The following is a 27,712-nucleotide window of genomic DNA, read 5'->3' as shown; positions in this document are numbered from 1 at the left end:
GTGGGAGGTCCCGGGGGCAAGCAGCAGCACACACTGGTCCCGGGGCAAGAGCTGGAGAGCCGTGCCCGGCCCGGCTGCTCCTCCTGAGCCCCTAAGGGATAGAGGAGGGGAGGCAGGGGGGAAGGAGGGAGGGAAGGATGGAGGGAGGGATGAAGCGGTGGGAGCCCCGTCCCTGGGCTGGCGGCGGGGCGGAGGGGAGGCAGCTCCTAGGGAGAGGAGAAGGGGAGGAGAGGAGGCAGAGAGGGGATGTTGTTAAACAGTTTCTTACCGTAAGAGGGAGTTGGGACCCAGATCTTTCCAGTTAATCACACAACAAACTTAGATCATCGCAATAAAAAGCAGCTCGGTTCACTCTGCCTCCTCTAGTGACCGGCTGTGCACAGGGTCCCTCCGAGGAGCCATCTCCTCTTCTCCTCCCCGCCAGCCGCCGGGGGGGCTGCCAGCACCATGTGGGCTACCCAACTCCTGCCCGCCTTGCTGCTCCATCAGCTGCTGCTGCTTCCCATCACCATCCCTGTGGCAGGTTAGTTTTTCTATCACTTCTCTAGTGACCCCCCCCCCTCCCGCCCCTTCCACCTCACAACTGCATCATTTTCCGTCTCCCTCTCCCCGCCGTGGCCGGGGTGGGTGCTCAGGGCGCCGCACTGCGTTCTCCCCCCGCTCTCTCCGCAGGTGGGGCAGGTGGGGCAGGCGGGGAGACCCTCGCCACGTCCAGCGCCCCGCCAGTTCCCACCTGCCCGGCGGGGCAGGCACCTCGCCCTGCAGCCGGAGGTCGGGCGGGGACTGAAGTGCGGCAGCAGCCGGTGCCCGCCCAGCGCCTTCCGCGCGCGAGGAGGGATGCGGAGCGGAGCGTGCGGGGGGCCGCGCGGCGGGTCGGGACAAGGCGCGCTCCGCCTGCCGCAGGGTATCCGCGGAGAGCGGGAGGACACTGGACGTTTTAGTGGCTTACGGGAAGGTTGGTGCTTCCCGCCACCTCCTCCCTCGGATGAGGGGGCACTCGGGGCGCTCCCGAGACGGGGAGCCCTGGAGACACTGGGTAAGGGAGTAGGAAATCTCATCGTTGCCCATACGTGTTCCCAGCTGTTTTCAGGACATGAGGAAACACGCGTCCTTAATTTCCAAGTCGTAGAATAAATGTTAAATACCAAGGAATACACAAAACACAGGATAGTAGGTTGCTGAGGGGGAATATCCTTGCTGAAGTTCAGCAGCATGAGCATGCTATTTCCAGACTGGAATACTTGTAATTTCATTAGATGTTCCCGATGAAAACCGGGAGGCGGGGGGGGGAAGAAACAAACAATAAGTAATCAAGTGCTGGAAACTCTCTAGCTGAATTTATTTCCTGAAGTGTCCCCCTTGGACTGGATATCTGAAGAGCTAACTCTATGTTTCTATTGGCCCCCCGGGGAGACCTTTAAGGGGAAAAAAGTTTGCAAAGGTTTCTACAAACCTTTCCTTCCTTCCTTCCGCCAACATTGTTAGGGTCAGACCTTTGCACAGACAGAAACAAAAGAGAGCCACGATTCAGGGAAAGAATCCTCCAGGAGTGGGGAGAGCGCACGCAGCCTTTGAGTCCTGGGGCAAGGTCTGAGGGCATCAGGCGATGTGTATGGCAAGTGATGTTAATGGCTGCCAAGACAAAACTACGTTTTTTAGTTGCTGTTTTTTTGTTGTTTGACAAGTAAAAAAAAAAAAAAAAAAAAAAAAAGACTGTCAGCATCACATGCAGTAAAATCTGTCTTTTTTCCCCTACAGTAAGACTGTAGTTCTGTAGGATGCTGAAAATCTCACCAGAGCTTCTATGCTCAGTCTCCTCAATGATGATCTTGTTTTTGTGGGCGTTCTTAGCAGGTGACACAGAGATACAAGCACTATGCTACTGCTACTACACTTTTCTGAACTCTTTTCTCATGTATATTGCAATTTTCATTTTATGGACATGTAACCTCTCTGAAAAGGGATGACTAGAGGTGGTTAGGAATTTTCTGAGGAAATGTTGGGTTGGGGTTTTTTTCTGGAAAATGCTGACCCATCAAAACTTTTCACAAAAATAACTCATTCTAAGCAGAAACTTTCTTTGGCTTGGTTCCCCCAAATCACATGAAAGAGAAATTTGCTCCAGGAGACATTCACAATAGCTTGTGATACCTGCTGTTAAGAAACTCTCACCTGTGACAGAAACTCATCAAGTGATGGGCTAGTTTGCACTTCCAACTTTATTTCATGGGTCAAAGACACAGAAACTGGTCTATAGCCAGGTTCATAAGAAGCTAGGTCATGCTTACTCTCTTGGTAGTCAGTCACTCCTTGAATGAGAAAAAATCCTTTTTCTCCCTGACTGTAGGCTTAGTGCTGGTCTGTAGTTTACCAAGCTCACTGAATATTTAATCTAGCTAATATTCCAACAGGAGAGATCGAGAGCCTCAGTTCTGCCAGTAGACTGTTAGGTTTGAGCCCTAACCAATGGGTTCTCCAGTTTAGGAGCGGATGGTTCATCCTGATGTGGAGGAAAATTAGATTTTTGAACCTTCAGAATTTTTCACAGAGTAGAACTTGTTTTCTGGCCAGCTTTCATAGTGACAGTTTCTTGGCAGCTCTCCCTTTCTTAACTTTCCTCACCCACTTGCCTTAATATTAATCAAACCTATTGTTTGCCTTATGGGCAAGAAAGGGGACTCTTACCACATGCTGTGGTTGTGCTTACCTTGCTTTTTAAAAATATATGATCTTAATACTGTTTGGATTTTTACAATGTAGGCAAGGGGAAGTTATGCCATTCCTTTATGAAAATATCTTGATTTCTTTCTACACATGTATGTTGTCTTTGCACATGATGTTGAAATATTTTACTGGGATGTTTTTAAGCAATATTGATATTTAGCTACATATTTATTATTTTTATATATGAGAAACAAGTGATGAAAGCAGAACTTAAAAAAATAGGAGGAAAATAAGTCTTTTGCTAATGCATGTCCATACTTTTTCTATTACAGTTTTGTCAGAGCTGATTTAAAATGTACCTGATGATGAGTGTGTTTCTTCTGTGAATGCAGCTTTTAGGTTTAGAATCCCATGTCCTAAGTTCCGTGTGAAGACAAAGTCCTGAGTTGCCAAGCTTGCTAATAAATGTGGCATTATATTAATGGGTAAAGAAAAAGGAGGGTGAAGAAAACACTGAGAAATTTTCATGTCAGCAACCTGTCCACACTATCAGTTTCTGAGTTCCTTTTTAGTATATAAAAGATAAGACAGTGATTGGTGAAAGATAAATGTGCAAGGTTCCTATAGCCTGCTTGTCTAGTCATTATCAATATTCTGTAAGTGTGTCACTTGCACAAATAAATTAATCTGCAGCTAATAACTTTATCAGGGAATTTTCTTCCTTTTTCACATATTCAGTATTCTTAGACAGTATCTCCTTAAAAATATTAATCTAGTGAAACTAAAAAAGACTTCTTAATCAAAGCAAAAAATCTAAATTAAAGATTTCTTTTTCCATAAAAAGACTGTCAGCCAAGTGTGTTTATTCAAATTTCACAGCACTTTGTGTAGTTTGGATGCTCTGAAGCACTTGCTAATAAGGATGTGGGAGTTGCACTTGGTTCCTATAAATAGCTATTGCTTAGAAAAAAATTAAATAAAATTCCATAGCCATAATCGATGTATGAATGTTGTGTATTCCTGTGGTCTGCATAGCTAAGTATATTTTAAAAATTTAGCATGATTTATTCTTCCCCATCCCAGCTGTAGATAATCATTATACTATATACTGTCAACAAAGCAAAATGATACTCTGCCAGTTGGAAGACTGTATTCCTTCTGTTTAATGGAATCCTTTCGGTGCTCAGTGCCAGGGGCTGCTTGTTTTGCTCTCACATGTAATACAGCACTTACCCTGCTTAACAGATTTTCTGTTTCTATTAATGCCATTTTCATAAGCAACATAGCAGGAGAATATAGAGTTGAAAGATGTGGGATTAAAATGTTGCATAAAACTCTGGAAAACTGTACGCTGAAGTAAAGAAAAGGAAAGCCTCTTATTGGAGAAGCTCATCTGTCATTATTGTAATACTTCAACTGAGGCCAGGGTTGGAAGGGAAATGTGCAGGCTCCCTCAGAGAGTGTAGTATCTGCCCTTTGGATCTTTACACTGAACATTAGTTTGTGACATAAGGATCTCAAACTTTTCCAAAGAGATTTGAAAGTGGGATAACAGGGCCTCTTGATGGGTAAAAGCTTTATGTGGAGAGGAGAGGGTTGCCCTGAACATTTTGTGGTTACTTGTACTGCATGAGTGTTGGAATTTCTCCCCATCAGCTTTCAGGTGAGGAGTGGAAGGGCAGAGGCTACAAGGCAGCAGGAAGGTGAGAAAGGATTGTTCATGGAAATGAGAAAGGCTTGATCTCCATGCTTGGTTGGGAAGCATGAACAGTAGGAGAATTGGCATGATGTAAGTAAGCAATGTTTGTACCTTCCAGTGGGGAAGTATGGCAACTGCAAAGAGCAGGGAAGGGATGAGGATATCCTTGCTGTTACCCTGTCTTTTTTTTTTTTGTAGGATTTTTTTTGCAGTGCCCTTAGAGGACGGTAGAGCTGTTCCCAAATGTGGTTAGTACCTACGTGTTAAGCAACGCTGTGGTGAAGCAGAGCTGGGAACATGCTCCAGATTAGTCAGATGTGTTGGCAAAATCTAGCTGCAGGAGTTTTCAATGGCTTGTGGGCCTCCACCCATGTTCTGTCTGATGAGCCTGGCTATGCCTGGCAGTCCTTGGTGCTGCTGGCCCAGCTGGGGACTGGCTGCTTTCTCCGTCTCCCCTCAGCTCCAGCTCTTCTTGCAAGTCCCAGCCTTGGCCAGCAGCACTGTTTTTATGTACACAACATACAGCAAGGCTCTCCATCACTCCTCACAGGGGCTGTTTTGCTGCCCTCAGCAGTCCAACATTCTTTGTTTTGCCCAAATCCCTGACCTGCCTGCCTCTGCTTTTCTCTTTACCCCCCACTCCATGCCAAGATGTCCATAGTAGCAGCTGAGATCCCATCACAAAAGAAGAGCACAATGTGCTTGGTGTGTCAAAGGAGACACCAAATGCTTGTAAAGATTGTGGAATGCAATGAGAAATGGTGGGGGTTTAATTCTTGTGCAAAATGCATAAGACAAATCTTAAAAGGGAATATCCTCTCAGTAATTTAGCCAGAGGTTAGACACAGCAAGTCAGAGAACAAACTGCAGAACATTTCTTTCTGCCAATGGGTCCCAGCATCCTGCTGAGCAGATAACCTTTTATTGGAAGAAAAAGAGCTGTCCTTTTGCATCTACCCTCCAATTCTATAATATACTATCAGTTGTTAGCATTATCCTTAGCTTCTTGAGCTTTCACACTGACTATAGAAGAGGGTTACAAAAGCAAAACTTAGAATAAACATGAAGTTGGGTTCCAAGTATGGCAACATTTGTAGCTGCTAATCGGATATGTGTGCATGGGTGTGTGCCAGTGGTAATATGTAATGTAAAGTGAAAAAGAAATCTCTTTTTGCATTTCCTAAATCTGCTCAACAACTAGACTGAAAGCCAATGTAAAAATAAAGCAAAAAATATCTCTATATTATATACCTACATTTCAAACTAATTTCTAAAAATCCTAGATTTTTTTCCATAATGGCTCCTTTGCCAAAAAAATAAATTTAGATATTAAAAAATCACATCATCCTCCAGATACCTTTCTGAGGAATGGTTCCATTGTGACAAGACAGTGATTCCTCCTTGGACAGCTGGTTTTGTTTTGGTGGCTTTCCATCTACACAGCTGACTGTAGTTTTTGTGGGTAAACTTCTTTCACACCAAATTATTGTCTTACACAAAAAAACTGAATTAAACTTAATCTAGCATTTAAGTCTATTAAATCTACAAAGTTCTTTTATTGGGCTCATTTCAGAATTGTTTCAGTTTCTCATTATGTTTTCCTTTGTTTCTTCCTGTTGTTTTTGTGTTTTGTTTTGTTGTGGGGTTTTTTGTTGTTGTTTTTGCCTTTTTTTTTTTTTTTTTTTCCAAATGAGAAGTAATTTGGAAAAGGTATTCACTTTTTTGCATTCTAGCCAGGAATCTGGACATTTCTGATACTGAAACAGACATAAGGAGAAATCAAGTAAATGAAAGTAAGTTAAAAGTGATGAGTGTTAATTATTTTTTTAATCAAAGTGGCTTTGTTGGACTTGCTTTAAGAGGGAAACTGCCTATTTTTTAAAAAAATTGCTTCCTAACTATTCTCATAGATCACAGTACTTTGATGACTCTCTTCATTATTTTAATCTCAGGATTTGCCTTTTTCATAATTTCTATTAGAGCTGTGACCATGCTGTTAACTTAAGCATATGGTGTCTGAAACCATTTAGCAACATCTACTTTCATCATCTGGTCAAGTTGTGTTGTGTTTTTTTTTGCTTAATGAAGCCAGTATATTTATGCTGTCATACTGGGGCCTTCACCAATAAGTAATTTACCCTTGATTTTTTATATCCTTTGAAAATCAGTGTCTTGGATATACATCATTGAATGTAATTAAACTATCCCTTGAACCATGTTTTATAGACAAGTTAAACACCTCACTACATTTACGTACTGCTTCTCAGCCCAAGTATGCTGAGGACTGTTGCTTTATAAATCCTACTCAGCGACTTTTCTTCTTAGACAAGCTTTTCCAAATGCAATTTTACACATAGAATTAAGCCTACTTTATTTTTTATTTTCATTTTAAATTGTCACTATTTATACTGAGATAAGCATTTAGCTTTGATATCTCTAATGAAAAATGTTTCCTGACACTGTGATAATCCACAGTTCTGGGGATTTTTGCTTTGTACATTTTATTGAGATCTAACATTTGCTTATTTCTGTTTTTTTTCCATTCAGTTACATACTTGTGAGTATCTTCATTTTGGTGTTGACATGAAAATGTTGTTGACTATGATGTTCCCAGATAAAATGTTTGCTACATTTATTGTATGGGAACCATTCTGCCTACGTTATTTATTTCAGATGTATTCAGGGTTGGGATATTTTTTCTGTCTTTTTTTTTGGAAGGTCTTTCACATGATAGTAGATTTCTGAATATTTTTTTTCCTCTAAGCTTAAAGTCACATGAAATTTAGCTCTCATATTTTTCTTTTTTTTTTTTTCTAGCTCATTGGGGAAATCCAGTATACTTTGTCTTGCGGTGATGATTGTTTGCAAAATTAAGTTAATAGCTAATCTCATTTTGACATTCTGACCTGGTTATCAGTTATAAAACAAATAATTCAGTCTCTAATTAGTCCATCTGTTAACTGCTCAAGGTCAAGTGACTTAATTTAATTAAAAACATTATGCAAAACATTAAACAGAAATCTAAAATGTCAATTGATACTAAAGAAAGGAACTATGTCTTTTCTAGATTTCTGAAATAACTGTATCACTTTATATGACCTTTTTTCTTTACTGGAACATATTTTGAATCTTCAGCTTCTCTGAGCTTCCTATACAGTGTGTAGACAGTTTCCTTCTTTTAATTTCACCCCCAGTGCCATCGTATTTTGTATTTTATTGCACTATTTGGAAAGACTACGGTTGATTCTTCCAGTTTTCTGACAGTGTCTATCAGTCTAAGCAATTTAGGTATCTTCATTTTCTTGATATTATTTTTTCCCAAAACATTTAGTTTTTCCCTGACCTACAACAAACATAATGGAACAGAGGTGCTGTTCTGTGACTGTCCATATTTTTTTCAATACTGAAAATTGTAAAATGTCTTTTTGCCATCCACAATGTAAAGACCCGTGTCCAACTTACATACATGTACCTGTCGTAATAGAAAAACCATATCCTTACTTTAGACAGTTGAAAGTTTAGCATAACAAAGCAAGTAACAACTTAGTAAAATGTTGAAGTTCTGCAAGTGTAAACAAACAGAATAAGGAAATAGAACTCCATACCAAACCATCAAGATTTCATTAAGAATCTTGATTTAAATATAAACCTTAAATGTAAATAAATTTCTCTAATTAAATTTTGAAAATACTTTATTGAGTTTCAATGTTCTGCTTAGTAATGTGGGATGAAAAATTAGAAATGAAAGGAATGAGACTTCTCACATTATCACAAGAGTTCACAATGTGTTTCTTTAAGAAAGCACTAACTAGTGCATAGACTAGGGTGAAACTTGGAAACCTTGGAAGCTGACATGCTGAATGCATCATAACTCCTGTTTTACAAAATCCATGACAAGCCCATAGAAAGGGAGATTTTTCTAGGGGAGACAGCCAGTATGCTCCAGTTGTACTTTGTAAGGCTGGAACTCCTAAGCCCAAATGTACATTTGCATTAGAAAAAATTGGACTGGCTGAGGAAGGAGAAAGGGATTACCAATGAAGTAGATAAAGTCACATAATTTAATTGCAAAATCTTGCTGTAGACATTGCAAGTAGTCTTTTGGTCTCATTATAATGGGCAAAGGATTTTAAGCCTATTGATATCCTGGATACTGTTTTGATTTCCGGAACAATAGTATCATATCGGCTATATTAGTTTTTTACTACTTAACAGCTAATAGAAAAAAAAAAAACACCTTTTTGTGGTCAGACTGAGACCTGAAAATCTTAAACTTGACTTGCTTAGGTATTTGATCTCAAAATGTCCTGAAACTAGATTTAGACTTAATTTCTTGACTCCTGTTTAGCTTAGTATCAGACCTATTTTTTTTCTACAAGGTATGAATTTTTAATTGAGATATAGAACATAAACTGGGAGCCCAAAGCCCTTTTTGGTGTGGGACACAGAACCAGAAGGTAAAAAGGAAGCTACTTTTCTGCCATTTTCCCATTAGCCCAAGGGTTAGAAAATACCTGAACAGGAGAGATCAAAATACAAAGATCTTTGCTGATTCAAACCCATTTCTCTTGTTAATCAAGAAAGCGTCTTAATTTCTATGATACTGAATAATATCGTGTTCGTTACTCTCAGTACTTGCTGGTTTACTGGTTCTGTTTTGAATAAATATAATTAAAATTGCAGTTAAGTCAGTTCTAGAATAGAGGTACTACAACCTCCTAGTAAATTTTCTCACCAAAATGCTGCAGAATGATTATTTTATTTATCTCTGATTATTGATTTTGCATAGACTGAAACTACTTTAAGAAAAGGTATTATTGAAAATCTTTTTCCCCAAATGGTCTATAGTTTGGGTAGTCTTAGTTAGTGCTTGATATCTGAGGAGACTATGGAGAAACCCCATATAAAGTCCATAAGGGAAGCCAAGGTTAGGTTCTTACAGCTCCCAGATAAATACCTTTCACTGTGAGGAACCTTTGCTCTTTGGTAAATATTTAAAATATTTTATGAAAATGGAGGAGCTCCAGCAGGGACATTGTGGAAATCCCAAATGAGACCATAGAGTACTTGCCCAGTGTTGCATCCTACTAGAGCAAATGTGATAATTCTCATTTCTTTGGACAATGGCTGAGCTCTTAATGTTCAACCAAAGTTGCTGTCATGTTAAGAACTAGAAAGAGGCACCATCCTCACCTTTTTGAGGAATTTTATGTGTCCTCTGAAGAAATACTTTTAGTTAGTAGTTGTTTCTATTAAAGAAAAAAATGTTGCTTCATACTTGACTCTATGCCTTGTATTTGAATCAGCTGTTATTATTTTCAAATTTAAGTGGAATGTCAGACTTCCATAGTAATATGGTATTCAACTACAAGAAACATCAGAGGATATGGCCCACAAAATAAATAGAAGTCCTGATTAATCAACGTTTAGGAAAATTAAATGAATGGCAATCACAAATCAGGAGCATTAGTTACAGCATATTGCATTATAACCTTCAATCTAGAACATTTCTAGGGCACTCTTTGATTTATGATTTTAATAATAAAAGCACTTAATTTGAAGTAAAAAAGCTCAATTATTAGAGTTGTAAAAGTAATGCTTTCTGTTACTCTGATAGTTCTAACAGTCACACCACAGATGCATTTGGCCCCTTGCCTTTTGGATTATAGGCAAGTCGTAGAATGTTGTTGTTTGAAAGCTAAAGTAAATCAGACTGTTATGAATTGCTAAATGCAAGATCAAACCCATAATCCTCTTTGGACAACTGTTAGGAAAAGAAGGGAAAAAAAACAACAGAACTATGAACCGTGTTTTTCAGGCAGAACAGAATTTCTTGATTTTTTAAATCATAGTGTTGCATGCTAGCTGGTGAGTTTAAGAAACTGTTATCACTGGGAATTAAGATAATGGCATTTATCAGTAGATGGGAAATGTTAGCACCAAGAACTAAAAGAAAAATACTTGGATATTTCTGCACAGATTCTTACCTCCATTTGGCATAAAAGTATTGGCTGAGACAACACAGAACTCACAAATATGTCTTGTCAGATAATAGATTGAGAAATTTACCACAAAAGCTTTATAGAAGACTTGTTTTTCTGTGTTTGTGTTTAAGAGCAAATATAATCCTTTTTGCAGCACTTTGGCTCTAGCACAGGTACAGCAAAAAATAAAGCAGCTTCAGTGTAGACACAACAACTTCCAGTAACTGGGTGTGATACTTAAGGCAAGAGTCTCCTCACAGCATTTTCCTAAACACAGTGATTCCTTTTGGGTGAATGGGCACTGCACAAACTCGAAGGGAGAAAATCCTTAAGAGAACTGATGTGACTCCCTAACACAGCATCAAAACTATTAATGTGTGGTCTTTTAATAAAAAGCTTCTTTATGTAATAATAACATGAATTTGGAGGTAAATGCATTTTATTGTAATTATTTTAATATTTATAGTTGAAATTAGAACTGTGAGTGATTAATTTGCAGGGGAATAGACTAGTTCATCTTCGACAGTTCAAAAAATAAGAATAGGATGAGGTGAGGATTATTTTATAGAGAAATTGCAGCAGGGATATTCTATTCTTTTGATTTACTTTTTTTTTAAGGCTGAAGCATGACTAAATCTAATTTAAATGTCCTTTGTGTATTTTTAGGTGTCTTAGGGACAACTCACCACTGAGAGGTGTGTTTTAGCTGAATCCAGTGAATATGCGAGCTCACTTAATGATCGGGAACAAAGGGAACACCCTTAAGCCCTCTTTGGCTTTACAATAGTTGGATTCCTTAGTAACTCCTTCAGATCTTCAGTTTTTGCAATTTACAGAGCTTTTCTGAGCTTTGGTGCAGAGTGTGCCAAGGAAAAGTTAACTAACCTAAGTGTACTCTGCACTTGCACAAGGAATTATCTATTTGGGATAACAAAACACTAGGCTGAGGTTTCATGTATTTGAAAGGTTGGGGCAAAAGTTAATGCATTTATCCTTGGAATTCATGTTCTATTATTGTAGCAGAATCTGTAGAGAAAAAAATGAAAGGGCAGCTGTGAAAACCGTTATATGGAAAGAATTTATGAAAAACAGTATTACCTACTTTGTAAATTAAGGAGGGATTCATTCACCTAACCTTACCTGGATTGACCATCTAATCCAAAAAGATCATCTGGGATCAGTGAGTGAAATAGGAGAAACAGATCCAAAGGGGAATTTATCCTCCCTATGTTACTCATCTGTCAGAATAGGGAGAATCACTCTACAGAGGTACTCATCTGCCTTCACTGAAGATGGAGGAGCCTGTGCTGCCAGACAGGTTTCTATGGAACAACAACAAAAAAAACAATCCAACAAGCTTTACATATTGGGAAAATTAAGAGGTTTTCTTGCAAATATCAAAGACTTTTCCTCTTGCACTTTAGCCAAACACCTCTAGCCAGTCTTCCGTGCTTCATTTTTCATCCCTTTCTCTGGGCCTTTCAACAGAGACATGGAAACCAGATCAGTGCAGAAGTCTTTGCGTCAGTGCACACTGCTTCCATGCTGTGGCCCCTGCCTCCCCTCATTGTCTTCTTTGTGAGTGAACAACTCTAATTCAGTCACACATAAGCTGGACACAACACTCACACTGAATCTTCACTGGAAGAGGGGGAAGACATTATTATTTTATATTACTTCTAGGCTCCACTTCTTTTCACAATTTGTGATAAAAAGTTAACTATTTTAAGAACAGTTTATCACATTACGATAATGATTCTACCTGTAATATTTATATCTTTTCTTTCTGATTGTAACTCTGTCCTTCAAAAGAAGACCTGGAGTTTTTCATGGGAATGTTTATAAGATCTCAGATCATTCTTATCAGGCATATTTTAGGGGTTCTGAAAAAAATTTTAAAACTGCGAAAATCTTTCCTCTTACCCTTTTCTAGCATTAAGTCTTTATTTGAAAATAATTTTGCTGTCATTCCTACAATTTCTGGTTTTAAGAATGGAGACCACCATCTAAAATAATAAGTTATTCTCTAATATTTGTTTGTACCTTATTTTTGTGATTCTTTCTAAGCTTCAGGTACCATTGCTCCTATAATTCCAAATAAATATTATTCCTATCTAATGCCATATTTGATTTCAGCACTCTTCTTTATAGTGTTTGTGGTGGGTTTTTTTTCTGGTTTTGTTCCTCTCTTTCTTTTTTGCTTCTTTCTTAGAAGGTAAAGGAAAAAGGAGAAATCCTCTTCATGACTACAAAAAAACAGGAGAATTGATGCTCATTAAAGTAAACAAAACACTGGAAGTAAAAACCAAGCTGTTAAATACCACTGAGCAATGTGCCAAGAGATGCAGCAGGAACAAAGGCCTTTCATTCACATGCAAGTGAGTTATGTATCTTTATTATTTTTATTGGTTTGCTTTGTTTTTTTTCCAAATGGAACCTATAGAACACCCTTTGACCAGAAGCCTCTCTGCAGTTGTCATCAGTGGTAGCTTTTACTGAGTGTGTGTTTTGATTTCCATGGTATTTTTCTACATGTCCATAGAATGACAGTCTTTTCTGAAGCTTTATCTGAGTTGTTCTCTCTACTTAGCTTGTTTAATCTGTGATCTTTTTCATAACACAGCTGAAAAAATGTACTCATGTTAAGATGTGGATGACTTATGCTACACTGTAGTGTTTAGTGAACATTTCTGAGATTTTTATGTCTCTTATAAAATGGTTATTGTCACACATCACAGCTGCAGTATTTCAGCACCACTTCAGACCATATTCTGTCTTCATTCTTTGCACATTACTCCTGCTGAAATCAATGTGAACCTCACACATGGAGCACAGATAAATGCACTGCTGAAGTTCACTGGCAAGTACTGCACATCTGATACAATGGAATCGGACCTTCTGGGCTGCACAGTCATTACAAGTATATGATAGATGTTCTTCTGCATCTGCTGCCTCTTAGAAACACATCATATGGCTTATTGCTTGTCTGCTTTGTACATATTCACTACTATTTTGAACAAATGACTATTATTTTTTCCCATGTATTAGACTTAATTATCCCCCTGGCCTCTCTTAGTCTAGACCATTAGCAGCAAATGAAAGGACACAAATGTAGGGGAATCATGGAGAAAATGGATGACTTCTGTACTGGTGAGTTCTGGGCTAAAACTGAGCCTAACCTTGAAACATAAAATTTGACAATTGCTAGAAATGGAAGCTAGATTAAATGTGATAACAAAAGCCCTTCCATGTCAGAAACGGTCTTTTACTGTAATTTAATCCTTCTTTAAGGTTTTAATTCAAGTATTGCAAGATGCAAACAATGAGCAGAGTAACTTATTTTGGTTAGAAAATATTTTCCAGTCACTAATATTTTTCACATGGTACAAACCACTCCTTTGCCTATTGGCAGAGCTTCCACTGGTATCCTTGCCAAGTGGATCAGGTTGTATTCAATACAGCAAGAGATCCTTGAGTTCTAATGGTCAGCAGTGAGGAATATTATATATTAGGTTCCATAGTACAGAAATATTCTGAGTGATGCCAAGCAAACAACAATTCTGTGTTCCAACATCTACTTAGGAAAATTATCTCAAGATAGCTGTAGCTGCCTTGGTAGCAACTACAGGCTGATATGTTCTGTGTTCTGAAAATAAAAATTAAGTCAATATATTTGTTGATTCTATTTTACACAAATAATTTAGAATATCTCTGAATTTTTAAAACTTTCTTTTTTTAAAAATTTTATTTTATTGAGATGTTTTCTGATGGATTCATTAAGGGGCAAATTCTTCCTACCATAATCATTCAATAAAGTAACAGAGGAGGCAAGAGGGACTTTAGGAACGCAGCTTGGAAGAGTCTTACTCACAGATAACAGAATTGCAATCAGTCATGTAATTATTCTTCAATGAAGATGAGAAATAATTACAACTCCGACTATTCATACTCAGAATTTCCCATTTTCCCTGACACACTTTTAACCAGGAAGGCTAGCAGCTGAAGTGATTAAGTCTTGCTTGTGCTACCAGTATGCAGCAGAGCATTTCTGTATCTGGGAAGATTCTTGTGGTTTCTTATTTGTCCCCAGATGAGTCCTGTTGTAGTGTGCGTAGTTCTTTGATGCTACTGTAAACACATACTTGATATGTTGTCCCTTTTAAAGAAAATATTTTAAAAACTATTTACTAATGGTTCCTTTTTATCCCTAGGATCCCCAGTGTTTAACTTCATATCAGCATATGGTTACTACAAGGTGAAACTTGTTGCCAACTTAAATTAAAACCAATTAGTTTTCTGGTTGCTTTGGGAGCATTCTAAAATAAGAAGAGAAGTAACATAAAATGGCATTTAAATACTTGAAATACAACCTGTGGGTTTTCCTTTATTTGATTTTCCTATGATATTTTCATGCATTGATCCTAATGCTCCATGTCCATACAGTAGTTCTCCACCACTTTGGTCACAACACTGATGTTTTATTTTCTGGATGCAAACTTAATTTCTCCAAGAGTTAAGATCAAATAAAATAGAAAAAGTTGGGAACATAATTGTGACAGCAGCACTGGGAGCAGCAACCCCTTGGTCTGTGCCCTCTGAGGTACACAAGCAGGAAGAGTATTTGGTTTCTTTTCTTCCAGAAAGTGGTAAAATAGTAGAAGCCAGATACTACAGACTTATAAAGGATCAGCCACTTTTTTTTTTTTTTTTAAAAAAAAAAACAAACAACAAACAAACCGCTTCTGATTTATTTATGATAAGTTTCTGTATAACTTGCAGTAAATAGTGAATATAATATTTGATAATTATTGATCCTTGCTGGTGTTAGCTCTGACACCTTTTTGTTACAACTAGTATATTCCCATTCAAGAATGGTCCTTTCCTCTTTTCCCTTTCTATCATACTTTCATGGATCTTGATCTTTTCCAACTGAGTTACAGGTTCCTTATCTAGACTTGTTTCTTCTTCATAAAACTATTCCTAAGATCGCCCATTAAAGAACCCCTTACATTCACTTGTCTTCTTGACTTCATAATTCTCTGTGCATCATATTCTGTCTTTGCTATCAGCTTTATTAACCTGCTGCTAGGGTTTGCTTCCTTTGTTTCCCCATCATCTGCTGTCCATTACTCCCACTTTTTTCCTTCAGTCATCCTTGCAATTTTCCTACTACATTTCTTACGGATGAGAAAAAGATAATGTAGTTAATATTTTATTGGCTATGCAGATGACTTTTATAAGCAAATTTACTTCCTTACCTACAAAGCTGTTCCTGGGTTATCCTTTGTTATCTGCTTCATTTCTGGAATGTCTTTGTATTTACACAGAACAGGGACTCCCGTATAGACCACAGGATTTCAGTATCTGATCAGAAAATCTACCAACTATCTCAGTACAAATAGCAACAAAAAAAAATTATTGTGATCGGCAGTATCAGTAGAAGAAAGTCCAAGAAATTGCTTAAATATGTTGACTTTGGAAGTGTAAAATCCCTCCATATTTGTGTCCAAGTAAAGATTGTTAGAAACTTTTATGTGCAGAAGTGGCTGAAGCCAAATTGGAAAGGAACCAAGAGGCAACTGAAAGGCAAAAACTGAAAGAAATGTTTGTAAACAGTGCATTCTGCATTCCCACTTTAGGGGGGGGAGGGGAAAGGAGAATGTAATTGGAAAGACAGGAAAGGTCAGGGATATTTTTGTGAAGATGAAGTTAGAGGCACTTGGATATGCTCATATTTGAGAACCAGCCAGGAGAGAACAGAAGGCTGAACAAGGGCAGAAGGATGAAGGTTAGCAGGTTGGAAACATTTGGAGTCAACAGAGTAGAGAGAGCAGTTGGATGAAAAATCTGTTTGGTGATGGAATTGATAATGAAGGGGATGTCTGAAAGAGAGAAGAGTGGGGAGACTGAATAGGATCTTGTAATAATTTTAAATGAAGCCAGCAAGATCTCACACAGAAAAACTTGTGTGGCAGCTTAAATGAAGACTTGAGTTGATGGATGCAATGTTCAGGAATATGGCATGACCAATGTATGGATGAAGAGCAGGAAATCTGTGTGCCTTTTGGGTATTATCAAGTACTGTAAAAATTCCATCTCAGCTCAGAATAATATATCTCAGTAGTTTTGGAATGACTGATAGAAATGCAGACTTTGTGGTGGGCTAGAGATAATATCATTTCAGTGATTTCTGTTTTGGTTCTAATGAAATTAAGAAAAAGATAATTTTTGGTGGGTTTTGTTTGTTTGTTTGTTTGTTTGTTTTTCTCATTGGAGTAACTGTTGCTCCCACCCAGGTAGTCAACTTTATTTTTAAAATCCTATTTTAGGTACACTTAAGGAATTTCCTTTCAAAATGAAGTAAGGAAAAAAGGTCTGCACATTTAATTTCAAATATTGAAAATAAGTGGTTTTACTCTTCTGATTTCTGCTTGCCTTTCTTCTCTCCCCCTAAATCCACTCAATTCAGCACACGTTGTACTCTATCCTTGAAAGCAGTTAAAAATAAGAGAAAAAAACAACACAAAACAAACCAAAAGCAAGGCAAGGACAAGCTGTAGGTACACTATCACAGTTTAGATTACTCACAGAAATAAAAATAATCTTGTTTTTAAACAGCTCTGTTGTTCTAGGCAAGAAACAGACTCCTTTCCTCAAGTCATTAGTATGAGATACTTAACTATTTCAGAGACATATTCTAAGCACAACATACAAAGTGTTTTAGAGTCTTCCTTATATTTTTTATTTTATTTTTTTTTCCCCTGGAAAGCAACAAAACTGGGGACACAAATGATGTCTCAGTCAAATTTTTCTCACTTTTAAAAGAAAGATCTTTAATGACAAGGCAACTTTCAGATTGGTGTGAACAACCAAGATGGTATTTAATGTAGTAGTCACATCAATTTAATTTCTTTGTTTCTTTGTTCTTGTCAGCACAGTTGTGGGTTTAAATAGTAATTTGGACTGTTTCTCTGACTTTCCCAGTAAAAATAAATCTGATGTCATTGCATGCTCCTTGGCAAACCATGTGTCATTATTATAAACCACACAGAGAATTTTTTCTCATCCAGATTTTCTTTGCAGGGCCTTTGCTTATGACAGAGTTACAAAACGGTGCCATTGGTTATCCTTCAACAGCTTGACAAATGGTGTGAGAAAGAAGCAAGACCATGCGTTTGATCTGTATGAAAAAAAGGGTAACTGATTTATTTACTGATTTTGTTTTTCCAGCTATAGAGGGAGAAAAAAAGCTGAGGTCAGTTAGTGACTTTTTGGCTGTAGGAGCATCCTGGGCTTAGGATGGTTTTATGCATTCTGAGAGCTGGATTCTACAATTTTATTCAGAAATATCCTGGTTTTACTGTCATGCAAGTTGATCTACATACTTACTCTTGCACAGTTTTCCATATTTGCCTACCATTGTATGTAATAGTCTGAATTGCTACTTCAGTTTACTACTTAGAAGCTCATTTTTATCAGTTATTAGTTTAATATTGCTTTTATTTAACTAATATACCATTAAGGGATTTAAGTCCTGAGACATGGAATTTTGTTCAATCAGACAGTTTGGAAACATTTTCAGCAGCTTTCTTTGGGATATTAGTGAAAAAAAATGCATTTGGACAATTCAACAGTGTTTTGAATAATTAAGTATTAGAATGTTATAAAATATATTATTTTTATATGAAAATTGATTATGATCTGTAATTTTAAATACATTAACCAAACCCCTGATTTTCTTCTCACTTCTTCCAATAGACTACGTCAGGAATTGTATCATTGGAAAGGGAGCAGACTACAAAGGAAGAATATCTGTTACAAAAAGTGGTATCCAGTGTCAAGCCTGGAATTCAATGATCCCCCATGAGCACAGGTAAGAGTTCATGAGCAGAGACAATGAGAATAATGCTCAGACAGCTTCCATAAAGCATGGTTTGACTTATTAACAGACAAAGAATTTATGAGAAATCTGACCTTAGACAACAAAATCTCTTAGGTGTACTCTCTTGCCTTTCCCCAAGAGATGTTGTTCTCCAGATCCCAGAAAATCCTTACCTTCTTGGGCTTTCTCCAAAGAGGTCTCTTAATACCATCCTGTGTGTCTGGATCCCTTCCTTTCCTGTGTCAGTTTTTTTAGCTGCTTGTATCCTTTTGATCTGTTAGCTACTGGCAGAATGAAAACATCTGCATAATTTCAGCCTGGGGTCTGGAAGTTTATCACTGTTGTCTAATTGACTCCCAGGAAATGAATAATTTAAAAAAAATAAATTATTAGCAAGAGATATTAGGGATTTTAGCCCAACTATTTGATCAGTATAAAATTATTATTACTATATCTGCACAGTTACTATTCTCTATTATTTGTAGAAGATTTTGAACTCTATGACTATGGACTTAGACCAGGCAACAAACACATGGAAAGGACTAAACAGATTATTGAAATCCTTTCCCTCAGATATGGACAATAACTAAAGATTGATGCAGCAGGTGGGGAACTTAACTTTCAGGTTTAAGACCTGATACACTGAGGACCTGGGGCCATATCTACATCTCGATAGTAGACTTAGTTCAACTATATTGGCCAAGGAAAAAGAGAAGAAAGCCAAAACCTGAAGCAAATAAGAGTAATTATAAAAACAGATTCAACCACAACAAACATCGCTAGATACTGGCAAAAGGACTACAAAGTACTGTTCTACTCCTTGACCATTTATCTTTGAACCTTTTTGTGTGGGCTTTAGCCATTTATATTATAAAGCCTTAAAAGCCAAAACCAAAGTGTGCTCTCAGCCATAAGCCCTATCCAGATTGCTGCCTTTTGCTCTGGACTCTCAGCATCAGCACTTTGCTTAGGAGCGAGCTGAGCTGGTGACTGCTCATGAGGAACTGGGCTCTGCACTTCTCAGTCCTGTCATGACCAAATCTATCCAGTGTGCAAGATGATATCTTGGAACAACATTAAAAGGCAAAAGATACTTGAATTCTCCCCTTTTATGATGTGTTACAAAGCTGAGCCTCAGGCTTGAACTTGACTGGACTTGGCTGCTTACAATATAGCTGGTTATGTGTCTGATTTTCAATGTGGGACCCGACCCACTCTTGACTGTGAATGTATGATAAATGCCATCAGCTCCTACAGCAATGGTCTCTTGAGACTCAACACTTCAAAGTATACAATCTTCATCTTTTAGAAGTGAAAAAATTCTCAATAATTACAGCCAATGCAAGAAAGAGCATTTATTCTATATAATGAACATGCGACTTTATATATTTGAATAAAGAAAAGTGTCTGGATAGTATATACTATCACTAAATTGCATTTTAATATCCAGCATACACAGCTTTATCTAATACATTTGGACAGCCACTCTTCTATGATGAATTTTATGAGACTGACTTTTTTCCTGCCTTGTGCAACAAGTTTAATTTTTAAAAGGTCACTTGGTAAATGAGGTGGCTGCATGCTAATTTTGTTTTTCAACATTAGAAAATATGATTTCATCATCAGAGAGATGAGGAAGATGGGAAGAAGCAGACAGTAGTGGTGTGCTTGGAACTTATTAGTATGAAAAGCTTAGATTTTTAGGTCAGTTCTTCTCAACATCTGATTACCACAAAGTACCATAGGAAATAAATCCCTTTTTATATTCAAGAGAGAAATGTACTTTACTGATTTTTCATTATCTCTCTAGCAAGAACTGAAATAACTTCAGACTTTAAACTTGTGCTTGGATTTAACAAACTATATTTGTATTTATTTTTATTTCAATAGAACCTGGAGACTCCCATCTGCAATCAGGATTCCATTATTTTCATCTCCATCCTAGCACAGATTGCAAGACTATCTTTTATTTTCCTCTTCAGATTTTTTCATCTAAATGGAGAAAGCCAATGTAAAAAGGGTTCAAAGAGAAATTATCAAAGATTAGACCAGGATTTCCAGAATTTTTGCTAGTTTCCATGACTTTTGCTATAGTTGAATCTGTTTTACCATTACTCTTACTGGCTGCAGTTTTTGGCTAAACTAAATTAGCGCACAGTTTTAGGAGTGACTCTTTCTTCCATTTCTGGGTGGGTCTTTACTGGATCTCATCTTTCCTTCCTCAAGAATATTGCTTCAGTACCTGTTGAAGCCATTTGCATATCAGACCAATCTTGAGTTTCTAATGCTATTCATTATAATTTTTTAATTAAAAAAGTTATAACAGATTATCCGACATAATTTGAAATTCCTTTTCCCTATATTTTCAAAGTCTATAGCTTCTGAGCAAAAAGATTTTCCAGCAGGAAAATTAAATAAACCATTCTAATATGCACTGACATATTACATTAACACATATACAGGTTGCAACGTCCCATCAGAAAAGTTTGCTCAAGGCTGTCTTTAACTAAAAAAAATTAAGAGGTTTGGATTACAAGACTACAGAGGAAAAACACAAGCAACAATTTTATAGGCAGCAGTAATGACATAAAAATTATTCTCTTCAAGCACCAAAAATAAGAAAAACACTTTTAAGTAATGCTTCCACATTGCCTTGACTGGAACCACAATGCAATTAACAAAGGTATTTTCCACTTCAGTTAGTTCAAAGATTTCATTGATGGGAATAAAATATCATCAAAATGTCACATGTCAGAATTTTCTTTTTGTTTCTCTGTCTTTCTTTCTCTCTCTTAAAAAAAAAATAAAAAAAAATCATTTGTAACATAGAATTTGCCAAGGACTACAGGAACAATACAGTTCTCTTCTACTGTGCTATTTAAATTGAATCAGTGTCCATGTATAGACTGTCCAAAGGACTTAGTTTCTTTTGCTAAATTTCAATTGTCTACCATCTTCTAAAATAAGCTACATGAAATTTTATTCCTTTTTTTTTTTCCCTCTAGAATATAGATACATTTGAATTCCCTTGGCTATTAAAAATCCCAACAAACAAACACAACAAACAAAACCAAACAAACAAGCAAATAAAACCCAGCAACAAACAAACAAACACTCAAGATAAAGTACTGGACATTTTCAGAAGAGAAGGTGTCCTGTCCTTATGATATTTCCACAACATTTTAAATCTACTGAAGAAAAAAATCTGGAACAAGTTTTAGAACTCTCAGAATTTGAGATCTAATGAATTTTTTCCCTATGTGCCTAGTACATTTCCCCTCTTGTCCAGGAGACTTGTCCAGGGCCAGGAGACCAGGGTTAGGGCTGGCAGGGAGTGTGCTGCTGCCACTGCCTCTGCAGCTCAGATAGTTGGCTTCAGATGCCCGAGGGACGGGAGTAAAACTCGCTAGAGCAAGTGATGGGCTAGACATATTGTCCCAGATTTAGGCCATTGATTGAGTAACCCTGACTGAAGATGTGTATTTGTGTATGGACAGATATTTGGGTGTGTGCATTTGTGTAGGCAGGGTGGAGGGAGAAGGAAGCAATGTGGTTTCTAACTGTAAAAAATAGTATGATTAACACCAAAGCTTGCATGCTCTTATACTGTAATGATTGTCATTTTAAAACTAGCTTTTTACCTTCGAGCTATCGGGGTAAAGACCTGCGGGAAAACTACTGTCGAAACCCCCGAGGAGAAGAGGGAGGGCCATGGTGTTTCACCACCAGTCCGGAGACACGCCATGAAGTCTGTGACATCCCTCTCTGCTCACAAGGTAACCTGGCACAGCTCACGTGGAAAGTTACTTTTTCTCTGCTGCCAACAGGTACACAAGACTAACAGTAGTTTCAGTGAGACTTGGTCATGGACTTTGGAGAAAGAACAGGTGATTTCTCAGCAAGAATAGCTTAGGCAGCAAGAAAAGCAATTAGAGTAAGAGGAGATCTTGCTATGTTCCAGTAGCCTGGAAAACTTGAACAAGCTTTCAGGTTTAGCAGCTTTTTTTCAGGTCACAGAGGAGCTGGAGTAATGAAATTGTGCTGATCGCACAAATGTGACCCTTTTTTTCACTTGTCTATTCCATACAGAATCCATTAACAATTTCAGTATTACTATGTGATAAAATCATCTATTACCACTCCATGGTAATGTCAACTTTTCTACTTCTTTTTGATGAAAATACAGATACGGTATTACAGGATGAAAGCTCAAGCTAAGCATGCATTTGTTTTTAAAATGAATACTATATACAGGTAAAACTTTTTAGAAATCAAATCCTGTTCAACTTTCAAAGTCAGAATTCAAGACACTCATGTGCTCCATTGCATTTGTTGACTTTTAAATTCTGTTAACCTCCAAACTAAGCTTGTATATCTTGCTAATCAGACAATTCAGTTCCAGTCAATCAACTCATTTAAATTCTCAAGATTGGATGCCTTCAATTATCCTGTTAACATGTCATGTGAAATAGTTATATAGTGGTGGGGGAAGAAAAGGGAGAGGGAGGGAGGGAAGAAGAGAGGGAAGAAAAGCATGATTAATAAGTAGCTCAAAAATCTACTAAAAACTAACATTTAAAGATCAATCTAAGTGAGCTTCAAATAGGACAAGACCTGGAGCTCACTGCAGGATTGAGACTTTGGTAGCAGTTCTTTTGACCAAAGAGTGAGATCTGTAATTGCATATATTAGTATTTACTAAGTGATCCTTTGTTACAATTACTCTAATTAGGGGGCACTTGAGAAGTATGTCTACAGTTAATTATGGGGAATTTATTTTATATTTTAAGCATCTCATTTTAAATTATGAAGCATATTTTGTTCAACAGTTATTTCAAATCCCTTTGGTAGCTTTTGCCCACTCTCCCTTCACCCCCTTTTTTCAAATGCAGGGCTGAAAATGTATCACAGTTTAAGCTGCCAAAAAGAATTAGTATCAAAAAGAAACAGTGTCATATGTAGTCGAAAGTGGTGGGAATTTAAAGAGACAGATTGAGCTGCATTGAAATGGTGATTCAGCCATTATTCTGTACTTAAACATGCTGTTATTATATACTATGACTTAGAATGATTTAGAATAATGACTGTTAATTAGAAAAGAATTGCCTCAAAAAATCACTCCTTCCTTAGATGTGTGTCTCTATCTGTTACTAACTGTATGTAAAGTTAAAAACTCTGCTAGGAACATGTATGCTTCTAGCATCTCACACCTATCTGCTTTGAAGCCATGTCTTCTAAAGTGATTCCAAAGTTAAGCATGTAGATAGGTCTAATTTCCCATACCAACCTAACTAAAAGATACAACTTTTTTTATACCTGTCTAGGTTGATTTCAATTTAGAACAGCAGGGATATGATTTTTTTTGTTTGTTTATTTTGCTACAAGTCACCAGCATAATAAATGACTAGTACTTTTTTTTTCCCCCCCTAGTTGAATGCATGACCTGCAATGGAGAGAGCTACAGAGGGCCGATGGATCACACCGAGTCAGGCAAGGAGTGTCAGCGCTGGGATCTTCAGAGACCACACAAGCACAAATTTCGTCCAGAGAGGTAACCTCTCCTCCCCCTCAAGTAAATCCATGTGGTTATAATTTGGAAATTACATGCATTCTGGAAGCAGTTGGGCAAAATCAGCATTAGCTGAACTGAAATTTATGGAGTTCACCCGTTTTAGTTGCTTGGGCTTCTGGCCCACAGCGTATGCAGGCTGGCTACTGTCATGATGGAGATGCAAGATGGGGACTACAAACTGTTTTGTGCATTTGTGGCTACATCCCATGGGTATGTAGTGTAGTTATACATGTACTGTAATGATTGATTCAAATTTCTCCCCTAGCTGTAGTGTTTTTCTGTATGGTGTTATGAATCTTCAGTTGGCTTAAAAATTCCTAAAAGCAAACACAAAGTAAATAATGATTAAAAGTAATACAATTTTGTTAGACTTCTTAACACAATTAGTGAATATAAACTTCCAACATTGTCAAGTCACAGTATGCTCCTTTTTTGAAATATTGAACAGCTTTGAAGTTGTAGATGCTTTTCTGTTGTAATCAGGTTTAAGTATCCAACTGGTTTGACCAAAATATTTGCCTACTATGTGGGGTTCTTTTCAATCTGGCAAAGGAGTTCATGATTCTGTTTAGCATTTTATGCACATGGATCAATATTTTAGACTTTTTTGTGTGTTTTTTTTTCTTTTTTCTTTTTTTTTTTCCTTAATTTAAGTATAGATAGAAGGATTTTGTATGGGGACTTAGGCCACACAGGAGGGGCTCTGTGTTTCTCTTAAACTGGACTAGTTTAAATTTCGTTTTACTCTGGATTTTGGATTAGTTGCATTGATAAAGTAGATGAATAATCTTAAAGTATCAGAGGAAGACTCCAAGAATCAACAACCTCAGAAAGACTGAGAACTTTCACAGAAAGTATCTTTATATATGTTGAAGAGTTCCACTAAGTAAAGCATCATTTTTATGCACAGAAATTTGGGTACTGGTAGATTTTAGAAAAGTGTGGTTATTCAGCAAAACATTACAGATCTGAAGTTTTGGAGTGTGTGTGATATAACCACTTTTTCCTTTTGTCTCAGATGATCTGTTTCATGAAAAATACCAGGCTTTCCCATAGTTCTGCTACAGGAAATATTTTGTATTAGCAGATTGGGACTGAAGATAATCTGTTTCTGAGTTTTGCCATGCACTTGCTGTGCATTCTAGAATAAGTCATAGATAGAGTTTTGCTCCGTGGGAGTGAAACATTTATAGAACTTTTGGGTATAAACAATAATAATTCTGCTGTCAGGAGGAAATTTCTTCTTCCACTAATTTTGGATTGTTTGCAAAATGACTTTTCAAACTAACTACAGTCTTGCGAATGACTGTCTTACTCCTTGCAAGATTTCCTTTAGAAAACATCTCGAGCATTTTCAGACTGTAATAAAAATGTGGGGTTTTTTTATTTATTAAAGAGCAACCCATCCAGATTGAGCTGATCTTTATGTGTTTTCAGAAGTGTAACTGGGGCCCTGAACATTTCTAGTACACTAATCTTAATTAACTCATGGAATGGTCACTAAAGGTAGTAACAATATAGTTTGATCATACTAACTTTAAAAAAAAAAAATAAATTGGGCTTTGGTTTCTTTAGTTTCTTTGGGTTTTTTAAATAGTCATTTCAGTTGAAAATAAGAGAGGAGGTCTGGAAAAAATGACCCTTTAAAAAAAAGAGCAATCTCTAGAGATGTTATAATATACCATAGAGGAGTAATGTGAATAACCTGGAAACCAGGAAGGACTGGCTTTACAGATTTACATTTTTTTCATTTCTTGATTCATCCTTTGCAATGACAAAGAAAGAGAGGTAAAACTGGTAATCTTTTCAAATGTTTCAGTCTGCCTGATGTTGGAACATACCTTCAGCTCAGAGTGAATACATTTCACTTTTTCCTTTTTGTCACCTCAAAAAATTGTTCTACATTTATTCCCTTCAGAGGTCACTTGCTGTAGAGAACTGGTAATATTTTTTTACTTAGCTGTCATGGGAGCTAACAGGAGATACCCTCCCAAACAACACCTGCATGACCTGGTTTTAGGTATTAGTGGATGCAGAACTGCATTTATGAAACTCCAGCTCTTTTGTGTACTTCTCACAGGCAGAACTGTGCCTCCGTATGGAAGGAAGACCATTGAGCATAATGACTTAGATAGGCATAGAGCAACATAGAGAAGCTGGTTTCAAAGGGAAAAAATTAAGTATATAGGGTTCTGAAAGGTCTTGGAAACCTCAGGTGGCCTTTTGGATCCAAGCAAGAAGTCTGTGCCCAAGTGAGCCTGAGAGAGGAGTGTGAAGAGCAAAGGAGTGAGCTCTCGGGAAATCTTCCACACTCTCACTATTGAATTGTTTGCAACAGTTTGAAGTCCTGTTATTTATCTTATCCCTAATATTTGTGTCTCAAAGGCATTAGCTGGCCTTTCTATAGGAACTGAGGAACTGTTCTGTGTTGGATGTGACGGCAGAAGTGCCTGGACATTGTGGGAAGAGCCAGTGACTAGGAAGACTGTTGCTGTTCTAGAAAAAAGCACGTAGATACAGTAGGTAGAAGGCTATAGTTCAGGGACACTATTCTATCTAACAAAGACATTCAAAGCTTGATCCTGGAAAAACTGCTACAGTTCTACTTAAGTTTTAGGTTGTAAATAACACACTTTTGACATACCATGAGACTGAATCATACAATATTAGGAAGGGCAGAGCATTAGTGCTATGAAACTTTCCATCTAGAAAGTGGATTCCTTACATCCCCAGTTATTTTGAATGACTTTTGGGAGCTATGACTGCAGATACCCTGCGATTCTTGAACTCATCTTTGTTCCTGTGTAGTGCTATGGACTCACTGTTGGTACATAACATAGAGCATGTGCTGCCAATGTTAAAGCTGCACATACCATCCCATTTTCTGCCGTATTGTTAGCTCATTAACTGTGTTTTAATGAAAACCCTGGACACAATTGATTCCTTTACAGTTTTTCTTCTAGCTAGCATAAAACACAGTACTGCTGCAAGATCTGAAAATACCTCATTCTTGACTGCCTTTGAATTCCCAGTTTTGTGAGGTTTTGTTGTTTGTTTCATGTGTTGGTTGTTTATTGTGTTGGGTTTTTTTTTAATTCTACTTAGATACTGTCCCTTGTATAGATGAAGGAGCCTGATTTTTCCCAGTGAATGTGAGATCAAGTTTCAAATGCATGAGTCAAAATTAGAATGGTTGTTTGACACAAAAAGCATCCTAGCAGAAATGCACACTTTTAAATTATACTTCCTCTGCTTGTGCGAAATACATCTGCTTGCAGTTGTAAATGCATTCAGGTTCTCAGCTAGATAACTTTGTTGTCTTACATACTTTTCATGTTTCCCTTAGGAGTAAATCTACTTTCTGGAAAACCAAGACAATTTGTATTCACTGCAGGGAAAAAAAAAAAATAATATTAAAAAAGCATGTATCTCCTTAGCTTTATAGAATTCATATGACACATTTATACAAAAAGAACTTCTGTATTTTGAATATTTACCTGACCATTTGACAGTGGCAGTAGGAGTGTGGAAACAATTAAATGGCACAATAGTTTGAAATCATAATGAGATAAAGTGAGACGGAAGTTAAATCCTTACTTTTCTCTTTTTCTTCTCCCAATGCTTGAAATAAGGGCATGACCTAGAATGAGCTCTATTACAAAAATGGAGCTATCATTAGTAACATAGCTATTCAAAATAGCTTTCAGTTTGAACCCAGGGCTGTTGCACCGAAGAACCTGTTTTCTTAATGAGTCCAGCATGCCAGGCAGTGTTTATATAATCCACACTTAATTGGGCTGTTTCAAAAAAAGAGTGGCTTTAGCATCTGGTCATCAGTTGACAGACACAAGGGCAAGAATTTAGCAATTAGCAGTTACCCCATCCGGTATCTTGTGAGTTAGCACAGCAGG

The 27,712-nt window shown here is 37.3% G+C and overlaps 1 protein-coding gene across 2 annotated transcripts in view; it reads left to right on the top strand.

Moving 5' to 3' along the window:
- Positions 1 to 406: 406 nt before the first annotated feature.
- The window catches only part of HGF (hepatocyte growth factor), a 59,404-nt gene continuing 32,098 nt past the window's right edge, over positions 407 to 27,712 (top strand). Inside the window, exons 1-6 of one of the 2 annotated variants that reach the window (XM_051607925.1) lie at positions 407 to 523; positions 12,560 to 12,725; positions 17,431 to 17,543; positions 18,106 to 18,220; positions 21,878 to 22,005; positions 23,660 to 23,780. In XM_051607925.1, the coding sequence (XP_051463885.1) occupies positions 448 to 523; positions 12,560 to 12,725; positions 17,431 to 17,543; positions 18,106 to 18,220; positions 21,878 to 22,005; positions 23,660 to 23,780 (719 nt within the window). In that variant the 5' untranslated portion in view covers positions 407 to 447. Of the gene's footprint in view, positions 524 to 12,559; positions 12,726 to 17,430; positions 17,544 to 18,105; positions 18,221 to 21,862; positions 22,006 to 23,659; positions 23,781 to 27,712 lie in introns of both variants that reach the window. The other variant, XM_051607924.1, reaches the window with a different exon arrangement.

Source organism: Apus apus, chromosome 1 (assembly GCF_020740795.1).
Source record: "Apus apus isolate bApuApu2 chromosome 1, bApuApu2.pri.cur, whole genome shotgun sequence".
Taxonomy (NCBI): domain Eukaryota; kingdom Metazoa; phylum Chordata; class Aves; order Apodiformes; family Apodidae; genus Apus; species Apus apus.
The sequence above is the reverse complement of the archived record's forward strand: the minus strand, read 5'-3'. Positions and strand labels throughout refer to the sequence as shown.